Source organism: Macaca thibetana, chromosome 6 (assembly GCF_024542745.1).
Source record: "Macaca thibetana thibetana isolate TM-01 chromosome 6, ASM2454274v1, whole genome shotgun sequence".
Classification (NCBI taxonomy): Eukaryota; Metazoa; Chordata; class Mammalia; order Primates; family Cercopithecidae; genus Macaca; species Macaca thibetana.
The window spans coordinates 1,350,947-1,371,676 of NC_065583.1; the positions used below are offsets into that span (position 1 = coordinate 1,350,947).

General features: G+C 50.7%; 1 protein-coding gene across 1 annotated transcript in view; it reads left to right on the forward strand.

The window, feature by feature from the left end:
* The window catches only part of GFPT2 (glutamine-fructose-6-phosphate transaminase 2), a 54,410-nt gene extending 36,885 nt beyond the window's left edge, over positions 1–17,525 (forward strand). The window contains exons 11-19 of the mRNA XM_050794198.1: positions 528–623; positions 720–817; positions 1,116–1,236; positions 3,352–3,509; positions 4,499–4,613; positions 8,747–8,874; positions 11,571–11,738; positions 13,736–13,897; positions 16,610–17,525. Of these exons, the coding sequence (XP_050650155.1) occupies positions 528–623; positions 720–817; positions 1,116–1,236; positions 3,352–3,509; positions 4,499–4,613; positions 8,747–8,874; positions 11,571–11,738; positions 13,736–13,897; positions 16,610–16,654 (1,091 nt within the window). The 3' untranslated portion in view covers positions 16,655–17,525. The remainder of the gene's footprint in view (positions 1–527; positions 624–719; positions 818–1,115; positions 1,237–3,351; positions 3,510–4,498; positions 4,614–8,746; positions 8,875–11,570; positions 11,739–13,735; positions 13,898–16,609) is intronic.
* The last annotated feature ends 3,205 nt before the right edge of the window (positions 17,526–20,730 follow it).

Here is a 20,730-nt window from a genome sequence, read left to right on the forward strand (position 1 = left end):
CCAGAGCATCAGGTGTAGCTGCTGCATCGGGGCTTGAACACCTGCAGCCCCATTGTCCCGTCAGCACCATCCAGTCCCACTCAAACCAGAGCCCTGGAAATGCCTGTGTGGCTGGGAAGGTTTTTATTACGGAAACTAGGAGGGTGTTTATTAAAAGGAAAATTGCCTGTTGCTTTGGACTTAGCTGTACTTTCCTAGCTGGGTGGCTTTTTGGGAGGGAAGCACTTTACTTGCGTTTGGCCTTGCTAAGGGAGCATGGCCCAAAGGGACCAGCCAGGCCGTTTGTTACTTGCATGCCTGGGGCAAATCCCTCCCTCCCTCAAGCTGCAGGGTCCGATATGTAAATTGGAGAGAGCCCTGGTCCCTGACCTGCTTGCCTCTGATGGTAGTGAGTGTCAGGCAGGATAATCCCTGGGGATGCCTTTGGGAATCTGCAGTAAACTTTACAGGAGCTACTATCACTACTGCATAATGAAAAGCAGTGAAATATAATGAAATTAAAACTGACCAGACGTTTATTTGACCAGGTAACTTCAGCGCATTTATGCAGAAGGAGATCTTCGAGCAGCCAGAGTCCGTTTTCAATACTATGAGAGGTCGGGTGAATTTTGAGACCAACACAGGTAATTCCTGCACTCGGTGGGGAGGCTCTGCCTGTGCCTAGTCTCAGGGAATGCGGTGACTGTGTCAATGTTAACGCCCTGCCGTGTGCCCTGCAGTGCTCCTGGGGGGCCTGAAGGACCACTTGAAGGAGATCCGACGATGCCGAAGGCTCATCGTGATTGGCTGTGGGACCAGCTACCACGCTGCCGTGGCTGTAAGTGGGACACATGCGTGTGGGGAAATCCACAGCAGTCTGGGACTAGACGCTGGCCTTCAGTCTTATCACTCATTTGGCCTTCTGAATGTGGCTAAGCCCTCGGACCCATTCCCATGAGCTAGCGTGAGAAATGACACGGAGCCCTTGTATCTTCGAGGTGGCCTGTGGGTGACCGAAGTCCCCTCGCCACCTGGACAGTGAGGTTCCGTGTCACACACTGACCCTAGAAGCCCAGCTGCCCCATGCCCCTGTCATGCCTGTGACTGACTTTAGTCTCCATGCTTGTTGGCTTCAGACGCGGCAAGTTTTGGAGGAACTGACCGAGCTTCCTGTGATGGTTGAACTTGCCAGCGATTTTCTGGACAGGAACACACCTGTGTTCAGGGATGACGTTTGCTTTTTCATCAGCCAATCAGGTAAGGGACAAGGCAGTGTGGCCAGCCTTGCGTCAGGTCAGCTCTGGGCTCTCTCCTCTTCTCCATCATTCAATTAATTCCTCTGCATGGCTACCCTGTGCTGCGAACCCGCTCTTGCAGCGGTCATGTAACCCTTAGAGCCGCGGATTGCTGTCGCCATTGTACGGGGAGGGCAAGAGATGTCTAAGGCCATGCAGCCAGGGGGTGACAGAGCTGGGACTGGGCTGGAAATGACGCACATTCGTTTTTCCCCTGCCCCATGGCTTCTCCCTCTTCTTGCCTATCCAAGACTTCAAGGACCACTTACCAAGGCGCCCATAAATGTTTGCTGATTTATGTTAATAGAAAAAACATCTCCTTTAACATTCTGTTAGGTTGAGAGTCATGTGGAGGACCCAGTATGGGCTCTGTGCCCAAGTGTCCAAGCCGTGGCCTGTGGCTTGCAGTGCCCATGCTGCCCAGCAGAGAAAGGTGTGGGGAGACGGTGCTCCCTTTTAGGACCAGGGAAGGTCCCCTGAGCTAAATGCACCCCGTCCAGTGCCCTACACTTGACATGTGCTCCAGCGGCCTCAGGGAGGTGATCCAGGGCCATAGGCTTGGAGTCTCCTTGAGCTCGTGGAGGACTTTTGAAATGTTTTAATTACGGATAATTCCAAACCTTTATAAAAGTAGAGTTTTCATCTAATGAATATCGCAGCCTCATCCAGCCCATCTTGTGCCGGTCGGACACACTGATATTAACCCCTCTTCTCCATGGGGTTACTTTGATGCCAATCCCAGGCATCATGATATTCATCCACATAAACACTTCAGGTTGTATGATTAAAACGATAAAAGAAAAACATACAACCACAGTGTTACTACCACAACTGATTGTAATGCTCCATCATCTACTGGGACTTTTAGTACTGCTGCCATTGTCAGTTTTAAATACCGTTTCCATTTTGTTGACAAGCGAAGAAAAACCAGTACAGATGCACCGACCATCCGGCCCCCCACCTTATGACCCAGGACCTGCTGTCACATTCACCTTTGGGTTTATGATCCCGCCAGAGCCTGAAACTATTTTATAAATTGGTGGGAGACATTAACAAAAGAACAGAGGTGGACCTAATATGAAAATAATGCAGTGGCAGCTTCCGAAATTCTGTATGTATAGAAGTCAGCCCTTTAATGAAATTGGAAAAACACTATCAAACCCTGGGGTGTGGGTGACAAAAGATAGAACCCTGTTTCCCCCACCCTCGCCGCAGTACCCCGTGACACTCCAGTGCCATAACCCAGGGCTCCGAAGAAAGAAAAACACAGAGGAGAATTGGGCCGCCTAGTACCGGGCGGCCCCTGCCTGCCCTGCAAAACTGGGACAGACACAGCCAAGAGCCGTGGCCCTGCAGACAGAACAGCCTCCCGACTCTTGAGGATTTCAACAGTTTTGATTTTATAGTCTGGCTTATGCTGAATTTAATTTGAGTTCGGAGCCATGGCCCTGCAGACAGAACAGCCTCCTGACTCTTGAGGATTTCAACAGTTTTGATTTTATAGTCTGGCTTATGCTGTAATTTAATTTGAGTTCGTTAGGACTTACAAACATAGGGAGTTTGTGCTGGTTTATGCATGAAGCTGTTTAGCTTTATTCTAAAAACAATTTGAGTCCACACTGAGAGGCTTGCGAGAAGTGTCCTTTCAAACAATCTAGTGAGAAACACCACTTGGGGACATTCCTGCTTTTCAAATGTTAAATCTGTTCCATCTCAGCTTATTCAGCTGCAGAACGGGCGCTGGGAGCCAGGCCCACCTGTCACCAGCTGTATGGCTTTGATCAGAGCACCATTTTCCTCCTGTCATGAGCCCTCATCCTCAAGAGGAAAATGGGGACGATGGTCCTCACGGGGTTGTCACGAGATTTAAATGAAAAAGTGCTCGCCACATACATAGCAACAAATCTTGAATGTAAGAATCAACCGAAAAGGCTGTTGCGTGCGTTTTCCTTTCCGAACACCTGCTGGCTGTGTCTTAGGCACCGATTTCCGTGTCAGAGCTGAGGTGAAGGAGGAGGGGGTTTGGGGTAGGGCTAAGGCTGGCGGAGCGCGGTGCTGAGAGGCCCCTGTGTGGCAGGCGAGACCGCGGACACCCTCCTGGCACTGCGCTACTGCAAGGACCGCGGAGCCCTGACCGTGGGCGTCACCAACACCGTGGGCAGCTCCATCTCTCGCGAGACCGACTGCGGCGTCCACATCAACGCAGGGCCGGAGGTCGGCGTGGCCAGCACCAAGGTAGGAGCCACGGGCGCCCCTCCCGGGGAGAGCCTGGCCAGGCAGGTGCACCGGAGGCCGCAAGGCCCCGGAGGCCACTCTCCTTCGGCCTGGACGTGCTGGGCAATTGCGCCCTGCTCTGCCCGCGCCACCGCCTTTCTTTCCCCTTCCCACCTCACCCCTTCTCCCCCGTCCCTTCCTTTCCCCTCCCCTCTTGGGATCCCATCTCTTCATTTAGTCTCATTTTATTCCCATGTTCCTGTGTTTTGTTCATGTTGTCCTGTGGCTCTTTGAGCACCTTGGAGACCCTTATTTTAAAGCCCTTTAGGCCTGACACGGGGCTCCCACCTGGAATCCCAGCACTGTGGGAGGCCGAGGCTGGAGCATCCCTTGAGCCCAGGAGTTCCAGACCGCCCCGGGCAACCCCATCCCTTCAAAAGTAAAACTTAGGCCAGGTGCGGTGACTCACGCCTGTAATCCCAGCACTTTGGGAGGCCGACACGGGCAGATCACCTGAGGTCGGGAGTTTGAGACCAGCCTGGCCAACATGGTGAAACCCCATCTCTACTAAAAATACAAAAATTAGTCAGGTGTGGTGGCTCGTACCTGTAATCCCAGCTACTCGGGAGGCTGAGGCAGGAGAATCGCTTGAACCTGGGAGGTGGAGGTTGCCATGAGCCGAGATCGTGCCACTGCACTGCAGCCTGGGCGACAGGGCGAGACTTTGTCTCAAAAACAAAATATAAATAAATAAATAAATAAAACCTAAAAATTAACTGGGCAGGGTGGTGGCTCCTGTAAATTAACTGGGCAGGGTGGTGGCGCCTGTAGTCCCAGTTACTCAGGAGGCTGAGGTGGGAGAATCAGTTGAGGAGGGAGAGGCTGCAGTGAGCCGTGATCTCGCCACTGCACTCTGGCGTGAGCAACAGGTAGACCCTGTCTCAAAAAGTAAAATAAAGTTGACTTAAAAGTGAAAATAAGGTCCTTGCCACCTCCTTCTTTGTGCACAGGCTTATACTAGTCAGTTCATCTCTCTGGTGATGTTTGGTTTGATGATGTCTGAAGACCGAATTTCACTACAAAACAGGAGGCAAGAGATCATCCGTGGCTTGAGATCTTTACCTGGTATGTTCTAGAATTCAGCTTTCCATGTTTTCAGATCTAGTGGACTGTTGCTGGCCACTCTCTGTTGACTCTCGCCTGTACAGGATGTTGTTCATTTCTCCCTCCTCCTAAAACTTTCTAGCCACCCCAGCTCCCTCCTGGAGCCCTTGCTGCCTCTGTCCTCATGCTGCTCGGCCCCTGCCCCGACCCGGCGCTGCCTCCCTGCCTCCCTGGTCCTCAGTGGTACTCAGCACTTTCTCACCGCAGGGCCTTTGGACTGGCTGTTTCCTCTGCTGAACCATCTTCCTCCTGCTCTGCATACAGCCCACAGCTTCTCATCTCCGAAACCTCAGCTCAAATGTCACCTCCTGAGACCCTCCCTGGCCACACTAAGGCCCCAGCCCCAGCACTCTGTGAAACATTAGCCTGTTTACTTTCTTTGTAACATACCTCATGACCTCATGACCGGAGGTCATTCCCTGTTAACTGTTGACTGGCCTGTCTCCCCCAGCTGACATGTCAGCTCCACGAACACACAGCCCTGTCTGCCAGAGCCGCCGCTGGATAGCTGGTGTCCAGCACAGGCAGGCATATAGTAGGTGCTCAGTAAGTACCCGAGAAAGAGCAAATGGCCTCAGGCCCTTCCTATGCCAGGCACTCCTTGGCAGTCCCACCACACTTTCCCCGTTTGCTGGCCAGCAGCACAGCCCCAGCTGTTGTAGCTGGTGAGGTACAGTGTCTGTTGCACTAAATCATGACCTTCTTGGGGACCACGGCCTCCCTTTTCTTCATTCATCCACCACACATACATTAAGAACCAGTGCCATGCCCTGCCCCGCGTGCCATCCCTGCCCTGCCAAGATAAGCAGCGGCTCACGTCCTCCAGTCACCCACATGCCAGAGTAGGAGAGAGACCTCTGTGCAGGCCTGAGAGGTGGAGACGAGTCGAGCCTTGCCCCAGGCTGGCGTGGAGTGCTCACTGCGGACAGGACATCACGGGGCTTCGGGGGGTGCCCTCCCAGAGACAGAGTGGGCACTGGAGCCTCCCTGGGAGCCGGGGCCAAACCCCAGAGCAGGCAGTGGGGGAAGGGCCACCATAGAGAACGGGCAATTCCAGGCCCTCGGGGCCTGACACTGGCCGAGACCGCATGCTGAAGGTTTATTTCTGAGAAGAGCATTCTTCCTTTAAGCCAGGTCATAACCATGCAAAACAGGACCCAGTTCTGGCGTCTGAGTCAGCGGTTCTCCAGATGTGGTCTACAGGTCCTGGGTGTCTGCAAAGCCCTTTAAGCAAAACTGTTCACATAGTAATATAGCAATATATTTTTTACAGCAAATCTCTTTTTATTTTTTGCCTGTATCCACATTTGCAAAGGCAGTGGTGGCTGTGCCTGGCACCCAGCACACTAGAAGGCCTACTGGTCATTGTGTCCTTCACCAGCACACAGCCAGTTTCCCTTAAGAATGGCCTTGACATCCACGCGCAGTGGCTCACGCCTGTAATCCCAGCACTTTGGGAGCCCTAGGCAGGCAGATCACAAGTTCAGGAGATCGAGACCATCCTGGCTAACACAGTGAAACCCCGTCTCTACTAAAAATACAAAAAATGAGCCAGGCGTGGTGGCGGGCACCTGTAGTCCCAGCTACTCGGGAGGCTGAGGCAGGAAAATGGCGTGAACCCAGAAGGCAGAGCTTGCAGTGAGCCGAGATTGTACCACTGCACTCCAGCCTGGGCGACGAGCGAGACTCTGTCTCAAAAAAAAAAAAAAAAGAGGAATGTCCTTGATGAGGTGGTAAAAATTATTGGTCTGTAAATTGCAACTCTTTTTAGTATTCTTTATAATGAAATGGAGAGTATGCATGAAGCCTTTCTACTGAGGCCGGGTGCGGTGGCTCACGCCTGTAACCCCAGCACTTTGGGAGGCCAAGGCGGGCAGATCACCTGAGGTCAGGAGTTCGAGACCAGCCTGACCAACACAGTGAAACCCCATCTCTACTAAAGATAGCCAGGTGTGGTGGTGCGTGCCTTTAATCCCAGCTACTTGGGAGGCTGAGTCAGGAGAATTACTTGAACCCGGGAAGTGGAGGTTGCAATGAGCTAAGACTGCGCCATTGCACTCCAGTCTGGGCAAGAAGAGCAAAACTCTATCTGGGGGGGAAAAAAAGGCCTTTCTGCTGTACAGTGAAGAACGGTGCTTGTCTCAAGAGAAGCAGCCATGCCATTGAATAGCAAGCTGATTTGGTGTTCGGTAGACATTTTCTCGAAATGAACCATCAGCGGACGCACCAGTAGAAGCAACCCATGGTATGTGTTGCCAATGATAACCTTTGAGCTCCCAAGCAAAACTCTGAGTGTTAGAAAACACCTGTTACCATGAGCTTCACCAGTTCCCAACATTTAAAGACTTCTCTAGGGCCGGGCGCGGTGGCTCAGCCTGTAATCCCAGCACTTTGGGAGGCCGAGGCAGGTGGATCACAAGGTCAGGAGTTCAAGACCAGCCTATCCAAGATGGTGAAACCCTGTCTCTACTAAAAATACAAAAAAAAAAATTGCTGGGTGCGGTGACAGGCACCTGTAATCCCAGCTATTCAGGAGGCTAAGGCAGCAGAGTCACCTGAAACTGGGCAGCAGAGGTTGCAGTGAGCCAAGATCGCGCCACTGCACCCCAGGCTGGATGACAGAGTGAGACTGTCTCAAAAAAAAATAAAGACTTCTCTGATAAGATCAAGGTGACTTCAACAAGGTGATTGTTAAAAAAATTTTATAATAAAATGTGTCCATTTTAAGAAGATTTACATACCTTTGTGGCCAGTTCATGATGTCACAAAATTATGCACTTGTAAATGTTCCATTTAAAAGCATAAGACAGAACAATAAATTTTAACATAACAAAGTAGAAAAAGTTTATTGATAGGATTTCAGATGCTATATTGGCACCTACCCTTTCAAGAGCCTACTGTTTCTCAAGTTCGATGTACTGTGGTGTCAAAGAACAACATTCACAATTATTTGAAAAATAATTTAAATACTCCTTGCTTTTCCAACTACAAATCTGTATTTGTAGGCTGAATTTTATTTTTATACTTCAACCAAAAGAACGTATCACCACAGATTGAATGTGAAAGCAGATATGAGAGTCAACAGTCTTTTATTAAAAAAACAGACACTAAAAAGTTTTGCAAGAACAAAAAACAGTACCACTCTTCTCACTAATTCTTGTTGAAAATGTAGTAATGTAATAGATTTAGTGTTGTTATTTTTAAGTGAATATTTTTAAATTTCTCATTGTTATTTCCTTCCTTCCTTCCTTCCTTTTTTTTTTTTTTTTTTTTTTTTTTTCCTGACAGAGTCTGGCTCTGTAGTCCAGGCTGGAGTGCTTTGGCACAATCTCAGCTTACTGCAACCTCTGCCTCCTGGGTTCACGCCATTCTCCGCTCAGCCTCCCAAGTAACTGGGACTATAGGTGCCCGCCACCACACCTGGCTAATTTTTTGTATTTTTAGTAGAGACGAGGTTTCACCGTGTTAATCAGGATGTTCTCTATCTCCTGACCTCGTGATCTGCCTGCCTTGGCCTCCCAAGGTGCTGGGATTACAGGCGTGAGCCACCGCGCCCGGCCCTCAGTGTTATTTTCTAATCTGGTAAATGTTGACAGATTTAACTCAAAAACAAAGGCTCTTAGGGATGTGCAATAATTTGAGGGACTTGCAATAATTTTCAAGAGCGTAAAGGAGTCCTGAGACCAAACAGTTGGAGAACTGGTGGTCCCACTTACAGGGGCCTTGTCTTGAGACACAGCAGGAAAGAGGGGTGTTAACTGGTGGTGTCAGCTCTGTCTCCAGTGGGTGAGTTTGCCTCTCTGAGCCTCAGTTGTCTTACCTGTAACATGGAGTGAGAAATGATACTTCCCTGCCTACCTTGTTGGTGCTCAAGAAAGTACTCGCACAGTACAAATCCCCACCCTGACAAAATCCTGGCCAGGAGCCCGAGTTATTTCTTTCCTGTAATCTGTTTTAAACGAATGCAAGGAAGCAAAGCGTACTAAGTGATGTGGGTTTCAAAACCTCCTCTTAAACCCCAGCATTTGTTTTCATGAATATCGCTCTAAAATCGGCATGACTGGTTTTCTCCCTCTGCTCGGTGCATGGCCCAGAGCTGATCAAGGAGGTGCTGTCACTGGAGGAGAAGATCCACGACTTAGCCCTGGAGCTGTACACGCAGAGGTCACTGCTGGTGATGGGGCGGGGCTACAACTACGCCACCTGCCTGGAGGGAGCCCTGGTGAGCCCCCCCCCAGCCCCCACCCCCAGGAGGACAGGCACAGGAGACCTGGAGGAACCAGCGGGAAGGAGGGCAGGGCGTTGGGCTTGGGGAGGGCCGGGTCTAAGGACCCCTTGACCACTCCTGTGAGCTTATGCCAAGCACCAGCTCTCCACCAGGTTTCTAGCCCTGGGCACACAGAGATGGGTGAGGCAGGTGCCTGCCCCAGGGAGCTCCCAGTCTACTGAGGAGAAAGGGACAGGCGCCTGGGGTGTGCCCCTTCAGCTCTCCAGCCACTGCCAGGGCCCAGTTGGAACAGCTCACTTAGGCCTCATGAGCTTCTTAGGAGAGGCTGGCGGTTGCTATTCGCCTCTCATCCAGGAGGAAACAAAGCCTCCAAAAGCTTAACTATCTCACTCAAGATGACGTAGAGGACCCGAATCAGACCTGAGTCCATGGGGACCGAGTCTATGGGGCTTTTGTTTTTTTCCGCCACCACCAAAACTGCGAGGGGGGGTTCTCCGCAGAGTTTCCTTGTTACCCCTCAAACTTCCAAGGGGAGTTCGAGATCCTGCAGGAATAAACATTGAGGGCCCTGCTTTTTCAAAAATGGATGACAGGCCGTTTGCCGCCTGCAGCAATAAAGATCCACACCAGCAAAGAGAAAGCTGATGGGGCAGGGACAAGGTGCCAGGGCCACAGGGCTGCCCAGAGGGTGGGCAGAGAACCGGGCAGGGCCCTGCATCTCGGGTTTGCCCTCTCACTGTCAGCATGCCGTGCACGGAGCAGAGGCTCAGCCCAGGTAACAGGGACAGCGCTCCAGGTGAGGCTGCACTGGCCATCAAGATGAGGGCATTAACCATGGCCCAGCTGGGCTGCCGTCCTCTCCCATCTCCTCCCCACCACCCGCATTTGAAAGACAATGCTAGGCTGGTGCAGTGGCCCATGCCTGTAATCCAAGCACTTTGGAAGGCCAAGGCAGTCAGATCATTTGAGGTCAGGAGTTCGAGACCAGTCTAGACAACATGGTGAAAGCCCATCTCTACTAAAAATATAAAGCTTAGCTGGGTATGGTGGTGCACGCCTGTAATCCCAGCTACATGGGAGGCTGAGGGAGGAGAATAACTTGAACCCAAGAGGAGGAGGTTGCAGTGAGCCAAGATCGTGCCACTGAACTCCAGCCTGGGTGACAGAATGAGACTCCCATCTCAAGAAAGAAAGAGAAAGAAAGAGAGAGAGAGAGAGGGAGGGAGGGAAAGAAGGAAGGAAGGAAAGAAGGAAGGAAGGAGGGAGGGAGGGAGGGAGGGAAGAAGGAAGGAAGGAAGGAAGGAAGGAAGGAAGGAAGGAAGGAAGGAAGGAAGGAAATAAATAAGACAATGCCGGTTGCAAGTGGTCACCGGAAACATTCAGAATTGATTTTCTTGGTCTTGGTGGGGAGTGCTGGGCTGACCACAGTGAGCTCCATCTCCTGCACCCGCCCCCTGGAGATCCTGGTACAGGAAGCTGAGGACAGGCAGGTGCTGCTTCTTGGGGTGCAGTAGAGACAAGGCCTGGGGTGCACTGACAGCCCCCAGATGACTCTGCCTCATGGGTGGGGGGCTCAGCTGCAGCGGCTGAATGTACTGGTGAAAGGTGCACATTTCAGCCATGCCGCCACATGAGTCTGGTGAAGAAAGAAGCGTTTAGGTGGCTGCTGGCACGAGCCAGTGGTCCTCTGGTCACTGGGAGGCCAGCCCTGCAGCTGTCGGCAGCCTCCAGAGTGGAGCCACACTCCTTACAGCATTGCCCTGACCCAAATCAACAGTGCTGGCGGGAGTCAAGAGATGATTTATTCAACTGTCTCACCATTTTTTTTTTTTTTTTTTTTTTTTTTTTTGAGACGGAGTCTTGCTCAGTCACCCAGGCTGGAGTGCGGTGGCGCGATCTCGGCTCACTGCAAGCTCCGCCTCCCGGGTTCTCGCCATTCTCCTGCCTCAGCCTCCCAAGTAGCTGGGACTACAGGCGCCCGCCACTACGCCCGGCTAGTTTTTTGTATTTTTAGTAGAGACGGGGTTTCACCGTGTTAGACAGGATGGTCTCGATCTCCCGACCTCGTGATCCGCCCGTCTCGGCCTCCCAAAGTGCTGGGATTACAGGCTTGAGCCACCGCGCCTGGCCTGTCTCACCATTTCAATGACGTGGATCTGTGGTAACTGAATACAGATGGATCTACCTGAATATAGGAAAAAAATTAATTCAAATAACACCCCAGTTTGTGCGATTTTGCGTGGAACCACTCTTTAGAAGTTATTAATGGGCGAATGCTTAATCAGATCATTAATTGAAGGTATAGCTACGCAGAATACAATGCCATCGTGATAAATGTGGCTGGCTAGGGAGGAGGAGAGGGTGAGCTAGGCTGACTCCAACTTGTCTGTCCTAAGGGGTGGCTGTGCATGGGACTGGAGAGAGACAGAGCAGCAGTGCCCGGGGCTGGTGTGGGGACACAGAGGTTGTGTCCTGGTCTGGTGCATGCCCTGGATGGTAACCAGGCCTCTCCCCAGGCCCTTGCTGGGTGTCCTCAGTGCTGTCAACCACTCCAGGCATCTGTCTGCCTTGCAACCCTTGGCTCTCTGCCTTCCGGAGTCATCCTCCCCTGGTTCCCCGTCTTCCCCTCTGGTTGATCTGCTCCTGCCCCATCTGCCCAGAGTGACTCTGATCTCACCTCCTCTTTCCAGAAAATTAAAGAGATCACCTACATGCACTCAGAAGGCATCCTGGCTGGGGAGCTGAAGCACGGGCCCCTGGCACTGATTGACAAGCAGATGCCAGTCATCATGGTCATCATGAAGGATCCTTGCTTTGCCAAATGCCAGAATGCCCTGCAGCAAGTCACGGCCCGCCAGGTGAGGGCTCTCCACCGGACTGGGCCAGCTCTCTCCTGCTTTTCTGCACGCATGCCCACCTCACCACTGTCTGCCAGTACCAGCGATGGATGGTCTGGCCAGCGCGTGGCTGCGAGCGCACACCCTCCCCGGGCCCCCCGTGAGGAGTGCACACCCTTGGAAAGGAACTGGTCAGCCTGCAGCTGTCCCACACAGCTCTTTGGCGGGGCCCGGGGTCCCACACTGCCGTGAGCAGCGCCGGATGCTGGCCTGGAGCTCGGGGGAGGGGCTCCTGGTGGAGATCCCCGGGGCAGGGTTTCCCCGTTCTGCGGCCAGGCAGCTCTGACGCGAACTACCTGGAGTTAGGCCAGATCTCACAGGGCAGGGGCGCAGCTTTCCAAAGACTGCCCTTGATTCAGGCACCTGTCGCAAGCCAGGGAACCACCCGCACTTCTGAGCAACTGACTATGAATCCAGGGATTCCCACTCTCGCCTCAAGTTCAATAATTTTCTAGAACGACTCAGAGAGCTCAGGAAATCACTATCCTATTACAGTTTTCTTATAAAAATCACAGCCAACCCCAAACAAGGGACCCATAGTTTGAGGGCCCCAAATGTGAAGTTTGTGTCCTCAGGATGTGTCACCCTCCCGGCACGTCACCGTGTGTCTCCAGGGAGCTCCCCTGAGCTGCTAGCTTCAGTGTCCGGAGTTTGTATTGCGGTTTTATTAAGTAGGCAGGACAGAGTGAACCATCGGCCATGTGATTGAACTCAGCGGCCAGCCCCACTTTTGTCCTTGGAGGTTGGGAGATCAGGCTGACAGGCTCATGTCTCAAAGCCCCACCCCTCTAATCATGTGGCTGGCTTTCTGGCAAGCGAGACCCCATCCTGGGACTATCTGCAGGCCCACCACGAGTCGTCACCTTAGCATACAGTCAGGTATAGTCCAAGAGACCTCCCATGAATAACGAAGATGCTTCTGTCACATGGGAAGGTCCAGAGGCTGGGAGCTCCTTCCTGGAACCGGCCACAGAGACCAACCAAATGCTTTGTGCACAGCAGCTGCCCTGAGGTGGGAGGGCAGAGTTCATGAAGTTTCAGGGAGGTGAAATCCAACAAGGTGCCCCATCCAGATGTCACCACCCCTGGCCCAGCACAGAGGTCACTGTGAGGGGATAAAACACAACTGCATCCTTTGCCCACTTAAAACCCTCCCATACCTTCCCGTCAAGCCACAGGTGAGCCTTCCCTGGTAAGGAGATCGCCATCCTGCTGCACCATTTGGCACCCCCATTTGTGCCTTGCCGAGAGCAGGGCAGACCCACTCCTAAGTCTAGAGGGGCTCGTAGTCCAGTGGTGGAAAACAAAAACCTGCCTTTTTGTCCTGCGTTATCTGGCCCTTTCCTCCTGCTTCAGTGAGTTCCAGGCACTCCAGCTTTCCTTCTGCTTCCACTCACGCTGCGCCCACACCCGCCTCCAGGCCTGTGCTGGCTGTTCCTGCTGTCTGGAATGCTCTTCCCACAGAATGCTCTGCCGAGAGTTGGCCTCATCATTTAGGGCTCAATCCAAATGTCTCCTGTTTTTGAGAGAGCTTCGGAGACCTCACCCGTCTCCCAATCACATTATCCTGTTTTCTTGCCTTGGTGGCATGTCTTTGGAATTCATCTTTATTTCTTGGTGTCCTTGTCTAGGTTTTTGTTTTCCACCACTGGACTACGAGCCCCACAGACTTAGGAGTGAGTCTGCCCTGCGCTCGGCAAGGCACACACGGGTGCCGCATGATGCAGCAGGGTGGCAATCTCCTTCTCAGGGAAGGGGAAGAAGCCCACCAAAAAGCCCCAGACACTTGATCCTTTCCAAGCGTTTGTGTCCCACGTGTACCACCTCACCCAGGATTCCAGCAAATGCAAAAGAGGACTGTTCTCATCACAGTCCTGTAGCTTCCAGATCCTCCGCATGCGTCCGGGATTGCCGCTTTCAGAGACCATCTATTTTATGATCCTATTTCTCTGCCCCAGGGTCGCCCCATTATACTGTGCTCCAAGGACGATACTGAAAGTTCCAAGTTTGCGTATAAGACGATCGAGCTGCCTCCCACCGTGGACTGCCTCCAGGGCATCCTGAGCGTGGTTCCGCTGCAGCTGCTGTCCTTCCACCTGGCTGTGCTCCGAGGATATGACGTACGTCTAAAAACCGCACCTAACAGCAGAGAGGAGAAACACAGCCCCAAAGTTCCTTTGTGTTCTTTGAATACTTAAATAGTCATAGAATAAGTAATTTTACTTAAAGTAGCTTTCTTTTTCTTTTCTTTTTTTTTGAGACGGAGTCTCGCTGTGTCGCCCAGGCTGGAGTGCAGTGGCACAATCTCGGCTCACTGCAAGCTCCGCCCCCTGGGTTCACGCCATTCTCCTGCCTCAGCCTCCCAAGTAGCTGGGACTACAGGCGCCCGCCACCACGCCCGGCTAGTTTTTTTGTATTTTTAGTAGGGATGGGGTTTCACTATGTTAGCCAGGATGGTCTTGATTTCCTGACCTCACGATCTGCCCACCTTGGCCTCCCAAAGTGCTGGGATTACAGGGGTGAGCCACCACGCCTGGCCTAAAATAGCTTTCTTTTTAAAGTAGCTTATACCACCTCCCGCCCCCCAAAACAAGCTGGAAACTGCAAAATGTATCTTCTGATCATGGCACTAACCTATAACCTGGCCAGGTGAGGCAGCTCACGCCTGTAATCCCAACACTTTGGGAGGTCAAGGTGGAAGTACTGCCTGAGGCCAGGAGTTTGAGACCAATCTAGGCAATATAGCAAGACCCTGCCTGTATAAAAACATTTTTTATAATTAACCTGATGTATGTGCCTGGAGTTCCAGCTACTTGTGGGGCTGAGGTGGAAGGATCACTTGCGCTCAGGAGTTCAAGGCTTCGGTGAGCTAGGATCACACCACTGCACAGGGTGGGCAGCAGGGTGAGACTCTGTTTCAAAACAAAAAACCGGAAACAACCTCATCACCCAGAGGCAATGCCAATTAGCAAATGTAGTATTTTAGTCTAGGTTTTTCCTGTGCATGTGAATTTTTTTAAAAAATATTATTTAATATTATGTCAAGGATAAAATGTTTGCATCTTCCTTTTATTGTTATATTGCAAGTATTTTCTTACATCTTTATGAGCTTGTTATATGTAGCATTTAATCATTACATAATATTCCACCACAATCTTATAACATGATTTTCTTAATGTTTACTTAGCCAATCTTCTACTATTTAAGCTGTTCCCAGTTTTTTGTCTTCATAAATAACACAGCAGTGAACATCTTTGTATATACAATGTTGTCCCACATTTAAGATTTGTCCTGGCCGGGCACGGTGGCTCACGCCTGTAATTCCAGCACTTTGGGAGGCCGAGGTGGGTGGATCACAAGGTCAGGAGATCGAGACCATCCTGGCTAAAATGGTGAAACCCCGTCTCTACTAAAAATACAAAATATTAGCTGGGCTTGGTGGCGGGTGCCTGTAGTCCCAGCTACTCGGGAGGCTGAGGCAGGAGAATGGTGTGAACTCCAGGAGGTAGAGCTTGCTTGCAGTTAGCCGAGATCACGCCACTGCACTCCAGCCTGGGCGACAGAGCGAGACTCTGTCTCAAAAAAAAAAAAAAAAAAAAATTTTGTCCTTAATCTAACAAATGAGCTATGATGTAACATGTTGGACTCCTAACATATATTGCCAAATTATGTTCCAGAAAAGAACCAATTTATTATCTCACAGCAAGAAGTGTGTTCTTGCTGTTCTTGCTGAGAAGTGTGTTCTTCTCACAGTAAGAACACACAGTTCACAGTACAAAGAAATAAAAGTTTTATTACAATTTTATTTTGAAGCTTTTAAAGATACATAACAATACAAAGAATATAATGAGTACCTGAATATGTACATATCATCCAGAGCTGATATTCTTGCTGAGAAGTGTGTTCTTCTCACAGTAAGAACACACAGTTCACAGTACAAAGAAATAAAAGTTTTATTACAATTTTATTTTGAAGCTTTTAAAGATACATAACAATACAAAGAATATAATGAGTACCTGAATATGTACATATCATCCAGAGCTGACATTTGCTAACATGTTTTCATATGTGTTTCATCTTTTAAAATATCTAAATGTAAGACATTGCAGATACCAGATACAGTAGAAGCCTACTTTTTTTTTTTTTTTTTTTGAGACAGAGTCTCGCTCTGTCACCCAGGCTGGAGTGCAGTGGCGCAATCTCGGCTCACTGCAACCTCTGCCTCCTGGGTTCAAGCGATTCTCTGCCTCAGCCTCCTGAGTAGTTGGGACTACAGGCGCGCCACCATTCCCAGCTAATTTTTTTGTATTTTTAGTACAGACAGGGTTTCACCATGTTTGTCAGGCTGGTCTCGAACTCCTGACCTGATGATCCACCCACCTCGGCCTCCCAAAGTGCTGGGATTACAGGCGTGAGCCACTGCGCCCGGCCCAGTAGAAGCCTACTGATGAACCATTCCTATATTTCCTTCCCACTCCACCCTAAATGAATTAGTCACATGGAATTCATATATATTCTTACAAGAAAAGTGAGTTTTTAACGGTATACATCAAGTTACCTGTGTTTAAAAGCATGAACCATATTCTTTAAATCATGTTAACAGATCGTGACACACATCAGGTACACAATAAATGTTTATTGAGGGACTAACCCTTATACAGTTAAATGAAGCTTCTGGACTAAGGAATCTGCTTCCAAGAGGCAGGTCTCTAGGTTGGTGACTATGGTGAACGTCTGTCTCCTTGTTTTTAAGTACTCTGAAAATTGTCTTTGAGGGGTAGCATGTTGCTGAGATCTTCGGGGTCCTGAACAGCCACTTTTTTTCGTTTTAGGTTGACTTCCCCAGAAATCTGGCCAAGTCTGTAACTGTGGAATGAGGATGAGACCGTGACAAGACCATCACCACCTTTCCTCTGATTCCAGACCTGTCCCAACAGCAGGGATGCGACCTGGGAGGAGAAGTGGGCATCCCACATGTTCTGCCTGCTCCTGTAGAGTCTGACAGCTGCCACGTGCCTTCTACCCAAGTGCTTTTGCTTACAGCAGATACTGTTTCTCTGTGTCCTGAAGTCGCCAGCGGAGAAGGGAATCATTGTTTACACATGGGGACCAGAGCAGACTTCTCCACTACTGTGCAATAGAGATACAGCTCTCTTCAGAGTAACTGTGAACCTTTTATAACCAACACTAGAGTTAGTTTTAGAAGACAAAATATTTATAATGACGATTGTATAGCTTTTAAGTTATTTTTCTAGTATGTGGTACGGCTTCCCGTAGCCGTGGTAACGCCCAAACTGTTCATCCTGGCTACCCGTGCGCTGTCTCCAGGCTTGCCCCTGGCAGGTGGCATTCATCTCAGATGTGAGCACAAGGCATGGCCCTCTGGACTCCTTTCTCCTTTTCCTTCCTGTCTAGGCTGCTCCTGAATCCTGTTCCCTGACATCCATGAAGCCCCTCCAGCACCCATCTGTGCTTCCTACAAGTCCAGTTGAAATCTCAACCTCCTTCCACACTTTTTTCTCGTGTGTGGCCCAGATCCCTCCCCCTCTCCAACTTCTGTTGAATCTGATCACAGCTCTTTTTAGGCCCAGGCAGCATTTTGGTCCCTGCTCCTTGCCCATATAGTAAAACAGCTTGAAACATCCCATGCAAGAGAGTAGTTTCAAGTGGGCGACTCTGCTCTCGATTTAAAAGCGTGCACAATCAAAGTACTATGCAATTTTAGGACAATAAAGAACATACAATTTTGTGTGTGTGTTTGCATTTTGTTAACCTCATTCTTTTTGTGTACTTTGGATTTTGAGGACTGTGCAGGAGCTCGGCCATGTTTGGAGGGGCAGCCCTGTTAGTAACCATGGGCCTCTTCCACACCTGAGACCTATGGGTTTCTAGTAGGAAAAGGAGGGCTGTTTTCTACGATACAACAAACGCAAGAGATTTGGGACTCAGCAGAGCGGCCACTGAACCTGGAAGGGGTTGGCCAGAACCTGGAGACAGCACAGAGGGCTGAAACTCTCCAATTTGTATTTTTTCCCCCAATTAACCTATTACAGTCCCTGGTTTCGTTAATACAATCAGACAAGAAGATCGAAAGCCAGAAAGTTCTGAAGTCTTGTGAAGTCGGAACTTAGGCTGCCTACGTAAGTGCTATCACACACACCCTGAATGGCGTCTCCATGCCAACGGATGTGCGCCGCACTAGTATCTCATTAAACTCTGTTCAGGATTACCTACGGGCCACTCAGCAAACTTCCATCCCCTCCTCTGCCTTCACGTGTATCACAGGGGCTGGAAACCTGGGAACTGCATTTCCAGGTTGTCCACCAGCGAGAGGCATTCACGGGAGACCTGGAAGACAGCTGAGCAGCAGAAACCCTTTTGTATTTCTCTCTGGCAGAAGCAGACAGAAATGTGGCTTCCGCAAATGGAGGGTTCTGCTACGGCCCTTGGGTGCTGCCCAAAACGCACCCACCTCAGCATCCCAGGCAGTGGTGACCATGAGCAGAGGTTTCCTGTGGCTCCTCTAAAATCCCCACTCTGGAGAGCTAGCAGGACCCGGGCGCTGCAGGGCTTTTCCTGACTTCTGTCCTCCAGGCCCTGGGTCAGTCCCAGGGAAATGGCTAGAATAGTTTCTGTCCTACTGATCAATCCATGACCAATACAACTTCCAAGATTAGGAGACTACAAACTAGCCAGAACATTTTTCTCCGGACAAGACCTAGAAAGTGTCTTTCATCCTTATGCCCAAGAGGCGATGGCCATTCTGACTTTTGTGCTAATTGTTCCCTTTTCTTTATGGTTCCACCTGTGTATCTATCCCCAAATACCCTGTCTAGTTCGAAAGTGGAGGGCAAGTGCACAATGGGTGTGCAAGGAGGGGGCGGCACTGCCCCCACTGGACGGAGGCTCCCGGAGGCGAGCAGATCAGTCTCCAGGTCGTGGTCTGACTCCCGCTTCTCTGGGAGCTGACAAGGCCCCTCCTGGGGAAGTCATGAGCAAGGTCTCGAGGGAGTCTTGGGCTCAGCACAGTCAGCCACCTGGCAGGGCCAAGGTGGGGACCAGGCGCTGGACCTGCAGCGGAAATACGATCAGAGGGAGGGGGCTGTCCTGTACATCCTGCTTCTAAGCTCACCACGGCCTGCCTTCAGCTCTCCGTGGGGGGAAGCTGGGAACTTCTGTGAGTGTTGTGTGTCCTCAGCGGAGGATGGGAGCGCCCCTCATCGGCACATGGCCAAGCCAAGTACTGCCAAGAGCCTAGGCCAGGCTCTCCTGGGCGTTCCGTCCCCCGGCTACAGCTGGCCTGATGGTGGTGGGGCCTTGTGAAGATTGTTCACCCATGGGTCACACTGCTCAGTATGGCTCAGTCACCCTCCACGTCTGGTGCAGAGCCATCACCCCAGGGTCACTTCTCGCCACCCTCCATGGGCCTCCCAGGCCATGTCTTCTGTGTTGGGTTCCTGGGTTTTTTTGTTTTTGTTTTTGTCTTTGTGTTTGTTTTCGACAGAGTCTCACTCTGTTGCCCAGGCTGGAGTGCAGCGGTGCAATCTCGGCTGACTGCCACCTCCACCTCCCAGGTTCAAGTGATTCTCCTGCCTCAGCCTCCCAAGTAGCTGGGACTACAGGTGCCCGCCACCATGCCCAGCTAATTTTTGTGTTTTCTGAAGACAAGGGGTTTCACTATGTTGGCCAGGATGGTCTCAATCTCTTGACCTCGTGATCCGCCCACCTCGGCCTCCCAAAGTGCTGGGATTACAGGCGTGAGCCATTGCGCCTGACCAATTTTTGTATTTTTAGTGGAGACAGGGTTTCTCCATGTTGGTCAGGCTGGTCTCGAACTCCTGACCTCAGGTGATCCGCCTGCCTCGGCCTCCCAAAGTGCTGGGATTACAGGCATGAGCCACTGCACCCGGCCAATTTTTGTATTTTTAGTGGAGACGGGGTTTCACCACGTTGGCCAGGCTGGTCTCAAACTCCTGACCTCAGGTGATCCACTCGCCTCAGCCTCCCAAAGTGCTGGGATTACAGGCGTGAGCCACTGTGCCTGACCAATTTTTGTATTTTTAATGGAGACGGGGTTTCACCATGTTAGCCAGGATGGTCTCGAACTCCTGATCTGGTGATCCGCCTGCCTCGGCCTCCCACAGTGCTGGGATTACAGCGTGAGCCACCGTGGCCGGCCTGAGCCCCTGTTTTCTGTATGTGTGTCTTCCTTCTTCTGAGTTTCCTTTTTTGCTCCGGTGAAGCCCATTCTTCTTGAGAAAAGGTGCTTGAGAGGTGTCTTAGTTCGGGCTGTATAACAGTCCTGGTGCCTTATAAAAATCAGACATTTATTTCTCACAGTTCTCAAGACCAGCAATTCCGAGATCAAGGCAGTGGCAGATGTGGAGTCTTGGTGAGGGTCCATTTCCTGGTTTGTACAGAGCAACCTTCTTGCTGTGTCCTCACACGGCAGAGGGGGCAAGGGAATTCTCTGGAGCCTCTTTGATAAATGTCCTAATCCCATTAATAAGGGCTCCACCCTCACACTCATCACCTCCCAAAGGCCCCACCTCCTAATAACATCACATGTGGCAGGGGTTAGGATTGCAACATATGAACTTTGGGAAACACAAATATTCAGGCCACGGCAGAAGGCAAGTTTTTTGAGAATCTGCAAGTGTGGAAATGATTTTTTTATTTATACTTGATAGAGGGTTTAGCTAAACATACAATCCCAGGTCGGAAAAAAATGTCCCTGCAGAATTTTAAAGGTACTGCTTCATCGTCTTGTTCCCAGTGTTGTTACTGAGGAGTCCAAAGTCTGATGTCTTTGTAGGTGACCTTTTTGTCTCCTTTTTGTTTCCTGTGTTCTGAAATACCACAAGTTGCCTACAGTCACATTTCATTTCGGGTTGATTGAGTCCGGTAACTTCTGCCTTTCAGATCTAGGAAATTTTCTTGCATTACTTTGTTG